The following is a 14655-nucleotide window of genomic DNA, read 5'->3' on the forward strand; positions in this document are numbered from 1 at the left end:
TTGTTGTTTTTTGTTTTGTTTTTTCTTAATTTTTTAAAAATTTTATAATGTCTGTATTCAAGTTGTGCATAGTTTGACAGCTTCCTTGCTTGCTCTGGTTTTATCCTTGGTATCTTGTGTGGTTCAGCGAAAATGCACCTTTTTATATATATATATTTTCTAAAACACTACCCCTATGTAGTCATGGGTATAGGAGTTTGTTTGTCAGTCTGTCTGTCTGTTCTGCACTTTGGTTTGTTTATTTGCACTTGAATCTGTCTGTTGTCTTGTGTGTTCCACTTCTCTGGAAATTTCACGTTCCTTCCCTGATAAAGTTGAGATTTTACACAGCAGATTGTTAGAACGTCTCCTTGGTACTGGTGAAGTTTGGAGTGAATGGTTTGCTTCATAAGGGAATTACATTTACATTGAATGAAGATTTTCAAGTAATAACCCATCAGAAGGCTGGCAGTGGCTGTCAAGCTTGGCAAACGAGGCAGGACAAAGGTATGAAGATCGTGGGACTAGATCTGAATGAGGGGTTTTGATTGTTGCTATATTTCTATTTTAGTTTATTTCGTTTCATTTCATTTCATATTATTCTATTTCACTGTATGTTGATATTCTGTTTCATTTTTATTTTATTTCATTTTGTTCTATTTTTTCTTTTATTCCGTTTCATTTTATTTTGGTTTGATCTGAGTTAATTTTATCGTATGTTTATTTTTGTTTCGTTTATTTTGGGACTGTTTGAGAGAGAGAGAAATTGAAATCGAAATCGAAACTTTTTATTGAGGGAAAAGGAATAGGCACTTATCGGCCTGTTTTCATCCTACCCTTGTAAAGAAAATGTATAGACTAATCTAGGAAATACAAGAAGACTGAAAAAAGAAGGAAAAAAACCAAAAACACTTTGCATGGCAACAACAACAAGAACAATAAATGGCATAGAAAATACAGAGAGAGAGAGAGAGAGAGAGGGGGGAGTGGGAGTGGGAGCATGTCAGCAAAGTACCTTAGCTGGTTATGGGGTCTTGCTGTCATTTGTGAGTGGCTGCTACAGATCTAGAGAGAAGGAGAAGAGAGGGAAATGTGTGTGTGTGTGTGTGTGTGTGTGTGTGTGTGTGTTTGTTTGTGTGTGTGTGTGCGTGTATGTGTGTGTGTGCGTTCGCGCGCAGGTGTGTGTGTGTGTGTGTGATGTGATGCGATGTGATGTGATGTGATTCAATGTGTGTGTGTGTGTGTGATACGATACGATGTGATGCGATGTGTGCGTGTATGTGTATGTGTGTGTGTGTGTGAACATAAATGTTGGCATGTGCATACATACTGGTTTCTTGTTCTCTGTTTATGGATTTATCTGTTGATTCAGCATATTCATTTGAGCTGTTGACCAAATGATTATTGTTGAATGTGGGACGTATGGAAAGAAAACTGGGAATAGAGGGACAATCACGTTTTTGTTTCTTTGTTGTTGTTTTTTTCATGCTGTTGCCTTTGGAACAAAGATTGGTCTGACTGACATGTTAAAAGTGGAATGTGAAAGATCACTCAAAACTGCTAGGCACTCCAAATGTTTAAATCAGAATATGAGGATGGTTGTGATTACAGTTTTGAATTGTTAAAAAGTATTGACTATTTAATGTATTTATTTATTTATTTATTTATTTTCTTTATATAGTAGAATGGATAAAAACTGAGACATTATTGTATGTGCTATTTTTGTGCAGCTGGACATATATTTTGGGGATTTTTATTAAATGTGTTCCTGGCTTACAGTATGTGTGTATGTATGTATGAGAGAGAGAAAGAGAGAGAGTGTGTGTGTGTGCATGTGTGTGTGTAATGGTGAGAATGCTTGTATGTGTGTGCATATCAGCATGTGTTTGTGTGTGCATGTGTGTGATATCATCAGTGTGTGATACCATCAAATTTACAAGAGGTCACAAGGTAAGACACCACACCATCAACACTTACTGCCCCAAACCACTCCACACCACACCACACCACACCACACTACACCATACCACACCACACTACACCATATCATACCACACTACACCACACCACACCATGCCATGCCACACCACACCACACCACACTACACTACACCACACCATGCCACACCACTCCACACAACACCACACCACACTACACTACACCACACCACACCACATCATGCCACACCACACCACACTACACCTCGCCATACCACACCACACTACACTACACCACATCACGCCACACCACACCACATTACACTACACCACTCCACACCACACCACATCATGCCACACCACACCACATTACACTACACCACACCACAATACACCATTCCACACCACACCACACTACATCACGCCACACCACACCACACCACATCATGCCACACCACACTACACTACACCATACCACACCACACTACACTACACCACACCATGCCATACCACACTACACCACACCACACCACGCCACGCCACACCACTCCACACCACACCACACCACACCACGCCACACCACACCACTCCACACCACACCATGCCACGCCACATCACACCACACCACACCACACCACACCACTCCACACCACACCACTCCACACCACACCGCACTTACGACATCACACCATGAGCATGTACTGCACCACATTACATCGCACATCATGTTCAGTAATAAAATGTGGTTTTTGAAAGAGTTAAAACAACGACCAAAAAAATGGAAAGAAAGAAAAATAAGCAATAAGCATTGCCTCGTGTGAAGAAAATGGTGAGGGTAATGAAGAGAAGAGAAATGTATTGATGCAGTCTACTGATGAGAGAAAATTAATGTGAAGATATGGTTTTTAACTCGTGTTTGTGTGGTGGTGTTTTTTTTGTTTTTTTGTTTTTTTCATGTTTGCAAGATTTTCCTTATTTTATGAGGTGATAATGAAATCTGAAATCAGCTTTTTATTCTTTTTTTAATAATTTTTTTTTTTTTAAAGCAGATGTGTTGTAGCCTGTATGGATAATAAGTGTGCAAAGCTTTAGCATCTACTTGCAAATAAAAGTGAAATAATTGTTTCTTTTTTTTTTCTTTCTTTCTTTTCCTTTTTTTTTTTTTTTTTCAAGCAGATGTGTTGTATAGCATACATGGCTGTATACAAATCTTTGACACCTTCTTGCTACAAAGTGAAACTGCTGTTGCTTTTCTTGTTTTGTTTTTCTTTTCTTTTTGTCTTTTTCTTAAATTAACCAGATGTGCTGTCTGTATATCAGTTTGCAAAGCTTTGACACTTTCTTGAAGATGAAAGTGGTGTTCCTTTTCTTTCTTTGAAATTTGTTGTTGTTGTTTTGTTGTTGTTTTTTTAAGTAGATGTGCTGCAGCATATATTTTGTATTTTGTTTTTTTATTTTGTATTTCGTTTTATCACAACAGATTTTTCTGTCTGAAATTCGGGCTGCTCTCCCCAGGGAGAGCGCGTCGCTATACTACAGTGCCGCCCATTTTTTTGTATTTTTTTCCTGCGTGCAGTTTTATTTGTTTTTCCTATCAAAGAGGATTCTTCTACAGAATTTTGCCAGGGATAGCCCTTTTGTTGCCGTGGGTTCTTTTACATGCGCTAAGTGCATGCTGCATACGGGACCTCGGTTTATCGTCTCATCCGAATGACTAGCATCCAGACTACCACTCAAGGTCTAGTGGATGAGGAGAAAATATCGGCGGCTGAGCCATGATTCAAACCAGCGCGTTCAGATTCTCTCGCTTCCTATGCGGATGTGTTTCCTCTAGGCCATCACTCCAGCTATATGAATCAGTGTACAAAGCTTTCACACCTCTTTGCAAGTGAAAGTTTCTATTATTCTTTTTACCAGATGTGTTGTGGTATACGTGGATCAGTGTACAAAGCTTTCATACCTCCTTGCAAGTGAAAGTGGTGTTTGTTTTCTCTCATTTATTATTATAATTGTAATAATCATTATCATAATAATAATCATTAATATTATAAGTCTTTTGTTTGTTTTTTCTTCTTTTTTTTATTTTTATAAACCAGATGTGTTGTTGCATGTAGGGATCAGTGTATGAAGCCTTGACATGACCCGCCTCCTTTGAAAGTGAAAGTGAAAATTGAAAGTGAAAGTGAAAGTGACAATGGTGTTTTAACTGCTGCATGCTGTGACAGATATACAACCTGGGAACGGGTCAGGGCTACACAGTGCTGGACATGGTCAAGGCCTTTGAGAAAGCCTCCGGCAAACATGTGAGTTTGAAGACGTAAAGGCAAGATACGATACGATACGATTCGATACAATACAATTTGATACGATATGATAGGATACGATATGATACGATACAATACAGTATGATACGATGCGATATGAGGAGATGAGAATAACTTTATTATCTCATAAAGAGAAATTAACATCAGGTGGGGCAAGGCAAACGTAGACAATTACTTAATCCCCAAAATGTTAAACTTGACTGAAAAAAATAAAAGAATCAGTAAACATATAGGACATTCATTTTGAAAAAAAAGAAGAAAAAAAAAAAAGAAGTTTTTTTTTTCTTGTTCTTTCTTTTTTGCTTTCTTTTGTCGCTTCTGTATTTTTGAATAGTCCTCCTGTTGTGTTATCGCCCAAGGCTGATGTACCTTAAACATTTGTGTGAGGTCTGAGTTCAGAGTTGTCTTTTTTTGGTAACACTTCTTTCCATCTTTGTGTTATTGTTCTGCTTTGTTTAACTCACTCAGTACGGCCAGTCCTCTCTTCTCCTCTACACAGACCCCTTGGATGTCCAGTGGGTGTCTGAATGACCCAACCTTTAGCTTCCGTCGTCAGAATTGTGGTATTCTCTGTCAACATTCACCTTTTCAGTATAAGAGCCTTCCGCTTGTAATATTTTGATGGTTGTAATTGGGGTGAAACGCTGTTAACGTCGTCTCTTTCGCCGTTCGTATGGAAAGAGTTAAGACTTGTCAGGGACAGGGGTCCAAATTATATCTGTTGCCATGTAAATCAAAAAAAAAAAAAAGAACAACAACAAAAAACAAAAAAAAAACACCCAAAAAAGGGAAGTTTTACTGAGAATCTATCAAAATGCATGTATGCGTGGTGCACACATACAATCTTGCAGACACATGTGCATGCACGTGCATGCACACACACACACACACAAATACAGAAGGAATTGTTGTTGCCACCTTGGCCTTGATTGTAATTATTGAATATTGCTGCTATTGTCATTGTGATCCGTATCAGTATTTTTGTGTTTTCATATTTTATGTATTTGTACAATTGTTTTATACAGTGGCATGAATATAACATTGATAATGTTTATTTTTGTTGTTTTATACAGTGGCATTGCTATGGACTGGATAATGACCATTCTTATTATTCTATATATTGATATCAATGCGATCCAGGTGATAGCCATTTTTCTTCATTTTTATTCAGTGATGATAATGTTGTGTGAATTTTACATTCGTGGTAATTTCTTTTTCATGTAGTGATCCACTTTTGACTGTTGTTTTTTTTTTTTTTTTAATGATATGGATATTTATGATAATGATAAACCTACGATTATTTCATGCAAAGGTGTTATGAATTCTTTGTATTTGTATTTGTATTGCTTTTTATCACAACAGATTTCTCTGTGTGAAATTCGGGCTGCTCTCCCCAGGGAGAGCGCGTCGCTACACTACAGCGCCACCCATTTTTTTGTTTTGTTTTTGTTTCCTATCGAGGTGGATTTTTCTACAGAATTTTGCCAGGAACAACCCTTTTGTTGCCGTGGGTTCTTTTACATGCGCTAAGTGCATGCTGCACACGGGACCTCAGTTTATCGTCTCATCCGAATGACTTTAGCCATCATGGATGACTTCAGTCGACTAGACAGTTCACCACAATAGCCGACTTTAATTGACATTGGAGGGGTCATGCTGAAAAGACTGTTTTTCACATCGTAACAAACTTTTAAGATAAGATAAGATAAGAATAACTTTATTATCTCCAACTGGAGAAATTTGGTCAGGTGCATTATCACAACATAGACAAGTAAACAACATGGGGACCATAACTGTAAAAGTCAACAACAGCTTTTACGAATATTACGAAGATACAAATGCAAAAAAATATCTTATACACCGTTTCATACGTACATCCACACACTGCAGGTAATAACTAGCATTCTTAATGTAAAAACAGAAAGAATTAAGAAACATTATTTGAATATAATTATAAACATAGCCTACTATACTGCACATTGATTATAATAGACAGATAAGACAGCTTTGACAGCTGCAGCCAGTTTTCCTCGCAGTAGAACAATAACTGACCTTTGCCCCCTGACCTAGTTTGAACTGAACAACAGCTTTGTGTTGTTTTGACATGAACTGAAGTCCGTGACCAAGAGCATTGAGCATAAAATTCTTGGCGTTTGGGAGTGAGTGTTATCTCACCCAGAAACTTAACTGGTGAAAGCGTTTGGTTGTTGTTGTTGTTGTTTTGTCCCCTTGCACTGAGGGTTGTATTTCTGAAATGAAATCAAATCTGTCATTACCAGAATTTTGCACAGTTCATACATTGTTACTGTGGAAGAAATATAGCATTGACACATTGAACAATTGCAGGGTGCTATAGCAGCAATTGATTTGCAAGGGTATTTCTGTTTCATAACATATAAAAAAGATATAAAAAGAAAAGAAAAGAAAAACACACACACACACACACACACACATTCACACACACATACACACTCAAATCAAAACAAAAACAAACAAAAAAAAACAACAAAAAAACCAGCAACGACAAGCTAAGCAGGAAAAACAACAACAACAGCAACAACAACAACAACAACAAAACCCAACAAACCCAGACGGACAAAACAATGTGGGTGGTGAAAGAGTTAACAGCATAGATATTGAGAATGCTGTTTTGTGTCGGCCGGGGGGCCTTGTGCAGATTCCCTACGAACTGGCGCCCAGACGACTGGGGGACGTGCCTGCCATGTACAGCGACCCATCCCGCGCTGCAAAGGAGCTGGGTTGGGCTGTGGAGAAAGGCTTGGACGAAATGTGTAAGTGACACACACACTTCATGGCTTCTTTTTTGACTCACTTGTGTAAACAAAGTGAGTATGTTTTAACCCGGTGTTCGGTTGTCTGTGTGTGTGTGTGTGTATGTGTGTGTGTCTGCGTGTCCGTGGTAAACTTTAACATTGCCATTTTCTCTGCAAATACTTTGTCAGTTGACACCAAATTAGGCATAAAAATATGAAAAATTCAGTTCTTTCCAGTCATCTTGTTTAAAACAATATTGCACCTCTGGGATGGGCACAAAAAAAAAAGAAGAAAAAAGATGAAGCCTAATTATATGCAAACTGCATTTACTGTTATATTTATATTTTTTTGTATTCTCTAAACTTGGCAGTTTGATCTGATATTCTGACCCAACAACAAGAGCAGTCATTATTATCATTTTTTGTTCAAACAGGAACTTCTTTTGCTAAGCATGGAAGTTTTATTTATTTTGCAAACGTTTTGGTGCAGATAGTAAAAAAGGGAAATTACTCTGTAATTAATGCTAGGGGACTTAATTCGCTTTAAACTGATCTTTCTCATTTTAAACATTACATTTTGAAATTATACTCAATACACAAAAAGCTTGGATTTTTTTTTTTTTTTAAGTGTATCACAAGCATGAGTCTTGAAGGCCTTGCCTCTCTTGTTCTTCTTCTTCGTTTGTGGGCTGGAACTCCCACGTTCACTCATTTGTACACGAGTGGGCTTTTACATGTATGAGCACTTTTTTTTTTTTTTTTTTCCACCTCGCCATGTAGGCAGCCATACTCTGTTTTTGGGGTGTGTGCATGCTGGGTATGTTCTTGTTTCCATAACTCAACGAATGCTGACGTGGATTACAGGACCTTTGACCTTTGTGCGTATATGATGATCTTCTGCTTGCGTAATGGCAATATGAGTGTGAATGATTATCGATTCGAGAGAATGGGCATGAGAGGTTTTAAGGGTGGGATGTGTGTGTGTGTGTGTGTGGGGGGGGGGGGGGGGGGGGTCTGAATGATTGAACGATTGCTGATCTTTACATATTTTTTTTTAAAGTATGACCATCCTTCTTTAATACATGTATTAATACACACATGAGTATGTAAAAGCTTGGATGTGTGCATTAATACACACACACTATGTAAAAGCTTGCAAACATGCACACACTCTCACATGCACATACTTATGATTATACAGACATGAAATATCTGTGAGTTTGTGCATTTATGCAAGCTTTTTACCTGCACTTACACTGTTACACATCATGTCAACATTGTGTTACACATCATGTCAACATTGTGTTTTCATAAAAATTGAGAGATTATTCAAAATTATGCAGGCTTCGTAAGGACTGCCACTAGCTTCTCACTGAATTAAAAAAAAAAAAAAAAAAAGGCTGTTTGAGACACACTTGTGTACCATGACCATCTTGAAAAATGTGTTTGAAGAATCAACGTTTCAGCCCAAAATTCAAAGTTTTTCGCAGAGGTGCATAAACAAAAACAGTTGTGTATTTGTCGTATTACTCTTCTTTTATCACAACAGATTTCTCTTTGTGTGAAATTCGGGCTGCTCTCCCCGGGGAGAGCGCGTCACTACACTTAGAGCGCCACCCTTTTTTCCCTTTTTTTTTTTTTTTCTGCTTGCAATTTTATTTGTTTTCCTATCGAAGTTGATTTTTTTCTACCGAATTTTTGCCAGGGACAACCCTTTTGTTGCCGTGGGTTCTTTTACGTGCTGCACACGGGACCTCGGTTTATCATCTCATCCGAATGACTAGCGTCCAGACCACTACTCAAGGTCTAGTTGAGGGGTAGAAAATACTGGCGATTATGGGATTTGAACCAGTGCGCTTCCTGAGTGGATGCGTTACCTCAAGGCCAACACTCCACGTGGTTTGTCACTGTAAGGAAAAAAAAAAAAAGGAAAGGAACTGCATTTGCAAGAAAGCACCTCAGGTCTTGAATGGTCCTCATTATATCGGTTGCACACACCGCAAAAATTCTGCTTCATTTCACCATACCCCCCCCCCCCCCCCCCCCCCCAAAAACCTCCCCTCCCAAAAAAAACAAACTGTGCAGCTTCCCAAGTTATCCTTTATTCACTTTTTTTTTTTTAAACCCTATATTACAATTGTCATTTCAAATGAAACTGATTTAAACTGAATTGAATGAAATCAAAGTGATACTGTTATATTTTATTTCATCATCAGCGACTTTAAATTTCTCGGACTGATCATTTCCAACGATTTGAAATGGGAGAAAAATGCGGAAAAGATTGTTAAGAAAGCACAACAGTGCCTGTACTTTCTTCGGTGCCTCAAAAAGTTTGGATGGTTGATTTCTACTGAGCAGTCATTGAAAGTGTGCTAACCTTCGCTATTACTGTTTGGTACGAAAACATTTCCAAGGCAGAAGTTGCAGCCCTTAGCAGAATCGTAAAAACTGCCGCCAAGATTACCGGGGTTGATCCACCTTCTCTAGAAAACATATATTATAAGCGGCTACTCAAAAAAACAAAATCAATCAGCCAGGACGAATCACATCTAACTTTTGGGATTTTCGAGATGCTCCCCTCAGGTCAACGGTACAGAAGTATAAGGATGAAAACCAGTCACTTCACCAATCGCTTTTTCCCCAAAGCAGTCAACGCCCTGTCTCTCGAACAAATCCAGTATGAAAAATAGAATTGTGCAATCAACAACCATCTATCTGAAGATATAGTCATCGGCCCCATCCATATGTAATATGCAGCTTGTGTTCAAACTGTTCTATTCTATTCTGTTCTTCTATGTCATGCCGTGCCGTGTTCTGTTGTGTTTGTTACAATTATCATTGTGTTGTGTTAGAGTAGTGCGTTGTATTGTGCTTGTAATGATCATGCAGTTATCTATGTGTGATCACAGGTACTGACTTGTGGAGGTGGCAGTCCAATAATCCTCATGGATACAATGTGAACAACAAAGAGTGAGGAAGAGGATTACGGGGGAAAAAAAAGAAGAAGAAAGAAAGAAACAAAGAAGAACCTGCACAACAAAGATCCAAAGCAGAGGCGGTGTTTGTGTGTGTGTGTTTGTGTAGTGTGTGTGTGTGTGTGTGTGTGTGTGTGTTTGAGTGTGTGTGTGTGTTTGTGTAGTGTGTGTGTGTTTGAGTGTGTGTGTGTGTTTGAGTGTGTGTGAGTGTGTCTTGTGCGTGTGTGTGTGTGTGTGTGCGTCTTGTGTTGTGTGTGTGTGTGCGTGTGTTTGTGTGTCTTGTGCGTGTGTGTGTGCATCTTGTGTGTGTGTGTGTGCATCTTGTGTGTGTGTGTGTGTGTGTTTGAGTGTGTGTGAGTGTGTGTTTCAGTGTGTGTGTGTGTGTGTGAACTAAGTTCTTTTTGGGTGTAAAAAATGGGATCACAAAGAAGAGGGGCCAACAAGAGTAGTGATATTGATACTGGTAATTATTATTAGATTTTTATTGTAATTGTTATGATTGTGATGATGATGATGATTGATACTGTTAGTATTACTATCGATACATACAAAAATGAAGCATCATGAATTTCACTGTTAATGTTCTTGTGTGTGTGTGTGTGTGTGTGTGTGTGTGTGCATTTGAACACATACATGCATATACATATATACAAATATAGACGTGCTTGTGCAACTGATGTTGATTGGTAGCGAGAAATTTTAATTTGTATATTGATTTAAAAGACAACAACAACAACAACAACAACAACAAAAAACAACAACCAAACTTTAAAGGAAAATTGATCAGCATATTTTTTCCAGTCAGTAGCACATCTAAGCTTTGGATTTTTAAACATTGAATTCCACAGCATGTTCCAGTGAACATGGCTAGCTGTTACTGTTCAGGGTGTTTTTTTTAATTTTTTTTTTTATTGGTCTCAGGTTGTTGAGCTTTATTTCCTTTATTGAGCTTTATTTCCTTTATTTATTTATTTTGTGTGTGTGTGTAAAATTCATCGAATTGAGTTGTACAGAAACTGCATGGATAATATTGGAATACAGGATATATATATATACTACTATATTACTTGATATTATAATGTTGACTAACACTTCTTTGTTCTCTGCCTTTAACTTAACACTTTTGTAGCTGTGTTTATCACTGCTGAACTGTCAAGACTGCCCGAAGGAACACACACACACACACACACGTACACACACACACACACGTACACACACACACACACACACACACACACACATGTACACACACACGTACACACACACACACACACACACCAGCAGCCGAGTACTGTTAAACAAACTGGTCTTGCAGGCATAAATATTTAAAGATGACGACCATATGTAATGAAAACTGATGTGTTTCATTAAAAAGAATTTTGTTAAGAAAGGATGATGATCTGAAAAATGACAAATCTGGATCTCTCTCTCTCTCTCTCTCTCTCTCTATATATATATATTATCTATGTGTGTGTGTGTGTGTTTTATCTTCAGTTTAACGTCTATTCACTATAAGTGTTTTTAGACGGAAAGGAGTAAAGTAGTGGATAAAGGAAAGGGAGTGCATGTGAATATTAGTGTAAAAAAGTGTTCATGTTATGTATCAGAGGAAAGGTATATTATTATAAGAAAAAGTCTAAAGAGATTGTGGTGTGTATTGAATGAGGTGTCATGGGAGGGAGAATATGTATATGCATATGTGTGTGTGTGTGTGTGTGTGTGTGTGTGTTTTATCTTCAGTTTAATGTCTATTCACTATAAGAGTATTTAGAAGGAAAAGAGTAAAGAAGTGGATAAAGGAAAGGGAATGCATGTGAATATTAGTGTAAAAAGGTATTCATGCTATGTATCAGAGGAAAAGTATATTATAAGAAAAGATCTAAAGAGATTGTGGTGTGTATTGAATGAGGTGTCATGGGAAGGTGAATATGTATATGCATATCAACGAGTATTAACCTACAACAATGTAAATATAAATAACAGCATTAATTATAATACATCAAAGGAGGATACGAACTGGACTGGAGTTTAAAATTTCTGAAAACATTCTAAGCAATGAATAATCATTCAAAATATTTTCAGTGGCTAATGAAATATTGGAATAAAAGTCATCAACTACATCTTTTGGAATTTACGGTCTTATGCTCGGACAATGAATGAGTAGATGGCTTACAGTTATTTGCTTACCGCATATACATTTGATATTTTTAGAAAATTTTGTACGAAAGGCATTTAAACGAATTCTATACATTGGACTTGTAATTTGTCTTGAATGTGCTGCTGGTGTCGAATTTAGAAAATGTTTGGGATTAGCTGCAGTCTTTGTGTTTACACACAGTGGTAATATTGATTATTTGAATCTATAAGTAATTTCTGAAATCGATTTCTGATACATTTTCTATACAACTAATGCATTCATGCAGATCTAACTGGATGTCAAGTTGTACTTTGCCTTCGAAATTATGTGCTGCTCTTCTAGCTGCTTGGTCTACCCACTCATTTGAAGATATTCCACAGTGCGAAGGTACCCAACAGAAAGTTATTTTAATGCTCTGTTTTGTCAGTTGGTGAATGTGTGTGTGTGTGTGTGTGTGTGTGTGTGTACGCGCACACGTGTGTGTGTTTTAACAGCAGTAACAGAAAGACAGTAATCAGTTCTCTGGTTTTATTCCCCCTCCTCTCTCACTTAAAAATGTTGTTGAAGAGCTTTCCATTTTTCCACACCTTGTAAGGCAGATGGTGAAACTGAAATGACAGGGTCAGAACTGAATGAAGTCAAAGGTTCCTCTGAAACATCATCTTCTTCCTATTTTATCAGTTTCTTTGTTGAGGACTAGTGTACTCAGAATGTCTTTTTGTATGAGGACGTCAGTTTTGAGCCTTTTTTTATTTTTCTCTCTCCTTTTTTAATGAAAAAATTTCATTGCAAAATCACTTAGAACATCAAGTATTCATTCAAGAAGATCTTTCGGATAAAGGGAAGTAATGTGTTTAAGTTGAACAGTTGGGCTAGTGTTACAGTGATGGGTTTTTTTGTTGTTGTTTTTTGCTGTGTGCACACTTTTTCTGATGTTGTTTTTGTTGAACTGTGTATGACTGAAGTACATTCCAATGCTGGTAGAATGACGTTTTTCACAGGTACATTCTGTAATTATCGACTCAAATGATAAGATTGTAAATATAACCAGTTTGTTTTCTTCCCATTTTGTTGCTGTTGTTGTTGCTAACCCTGTGACTGCTGAAACTTGTCAAATGATGCCAGTGTGTGTGTGTGTGTCATGACTTTAACCCATTGAGTCCTGCACCCAAACATTGCTCTGGCATCGGAAATTCATCTCATTAAAACAGGTTTTCATGTTCCAACATGTACATGAATCGTGAAGGAAGGGAACTAACTTCTACAGGGTTTCCCGGATGTGTCCACATGTAATTTGGTGGAAATACAGTACAGCTTTCTGCACGTTTGTTTTCCCACATCAGTATGGCACAGAAGCCTGCCGACTGAATTCCGCAGGGTTGAATGGGTTAAAGTGCAGTCACTACCTTCAAGGGTTGTTCCTGGCAAAATTATGTAGAAAAATCCACTTCGATAGGAAAAACAAATAAAACTGCACGCAGGAAAAAAAAAAAAAAAAAAATGGGTGGCGCTGTAGTGTAGCGACGCGCTCTCCCTGGGGAGAGCAGCCTGAATTTCACACAGAGAAATCTGTTGTGATAAAAAGAAATACAAATACCTTTTATGTACTTTTGAAGCTGTGTTTTTGAGTTTGCTAAACAAAAGTAGCACTGCAGTACCAGGAGGAAGGAGTCATGATAAATAAAGAAGGGTTGCTGACATTCTGTCCTCTCAGTTTTACCCCAGTGGGATGACAGCCCTAAAATGAGGAGGTTACTTGTCAGCAACACTCAGCTTACATCACAGATCGACATAAGTTTACACTTTGGCCAACTGCAAAGTGAGAGCTGTATTATCAGTGGTTTCTCTATTGCAATGGGAAATCATTTACAGCTTTGTCTTTTGTGAAGGACTCAAACTAGGAGGCAAAATTGCTCTGGCTCTTAGTGCTTGGGGGCTAGCTGGCGTTTGGGAACCATCCCCAATGCCAATTGTCCTGAAACCCTCTTGGCCGAGAGAGTGGGAATGTAATGTGGGCAAGACACTCTCCATTTATAATCAAATTTTAGCCCAGATAGTTGGGACAGTTACCTCCTCTGCTGTTGTGATGGTCATATTGGAACATGACTGACTATCATACTTGTCAGCAGCAGTCAGGAGGTCAGTTCAACAGGGTGGTTTGTATGGTGCTTTGTTGAACAATGTGTTTCAGCTGATACAGCTGTGTGTGTAGTTTGATGGACTAGAATTGTTGTGTAGCTGCTTCAAATGTTTTTTTTTTGTTTTTGTTTTGTTTTTTTGTTTGTTTCTCTCTGGGCTGTTGGATTTTAAGTGATTTAATCTCTCTATTTGACTCTCTCTCTCTCTCTCTCTCTCTAATTCATTGTCAGGTGGTTTGACAGCCACTGGCAAGAAAACTGGGCATGTGTGTGTATATGTGTGTGTGTGCATTTGTGTGTATGTGTGTGTAGATGCTTGCAATTATAAAAAAAAAACACCCAAAAAACCCAGTTTGCTGGACCTCGAGCAGGCTTTCCGACCCACACTATA

At 38.0% G+C, this 14655-nt stretch overlaps 1 protein-coding gene across 3 annotated transcripts in view; it reads left to right on the forward strand.

The window, feature by feature from the left end:
- Positions 1-11380, forward strand: part of LOC143295225 (uncharacterized) — a 32276-nt gene extending 20896 nt beyond the window's left edge. For all 3 annotated transcript variants that reach the window (XM_076606800.1, XM_076606801.1, XM_076606799.1), the window contains exons 9-11: positions 4142-4219; positions 6918-7032; positions 9924-11380. In XM_076606800.1, the coding sequence (XP_076462915.1) occupies positions 4142-4219; positions 6918-7032; positions 9924-9988 (258 nt within the window). In that variant the 3' untranslated portion in view covers positions 9989-11380. The remainder of the gene's footprint in view (positions 1-4141; positions 4220-6917; positions 7033-9923) is intronic.
- Positions 11381-14655: the final 3275 nt, after the last annotated feature.

This window comes from Babylonia areolata, chromosome 20, assembly GCF_041734735.1.
Source record: "Babylonia areolata isolate BAREFJ2019XMU chromosome 20, ASM4173473v1, whole genome shotgun sequence".
In the NCBI taxonomy this organism is placed as follows: Eukaryota; Metazoa; Mollusca; class Gastropoda; order Neogastropoda; family Buccinidae; genus Babylonia; species Babylonia areolata.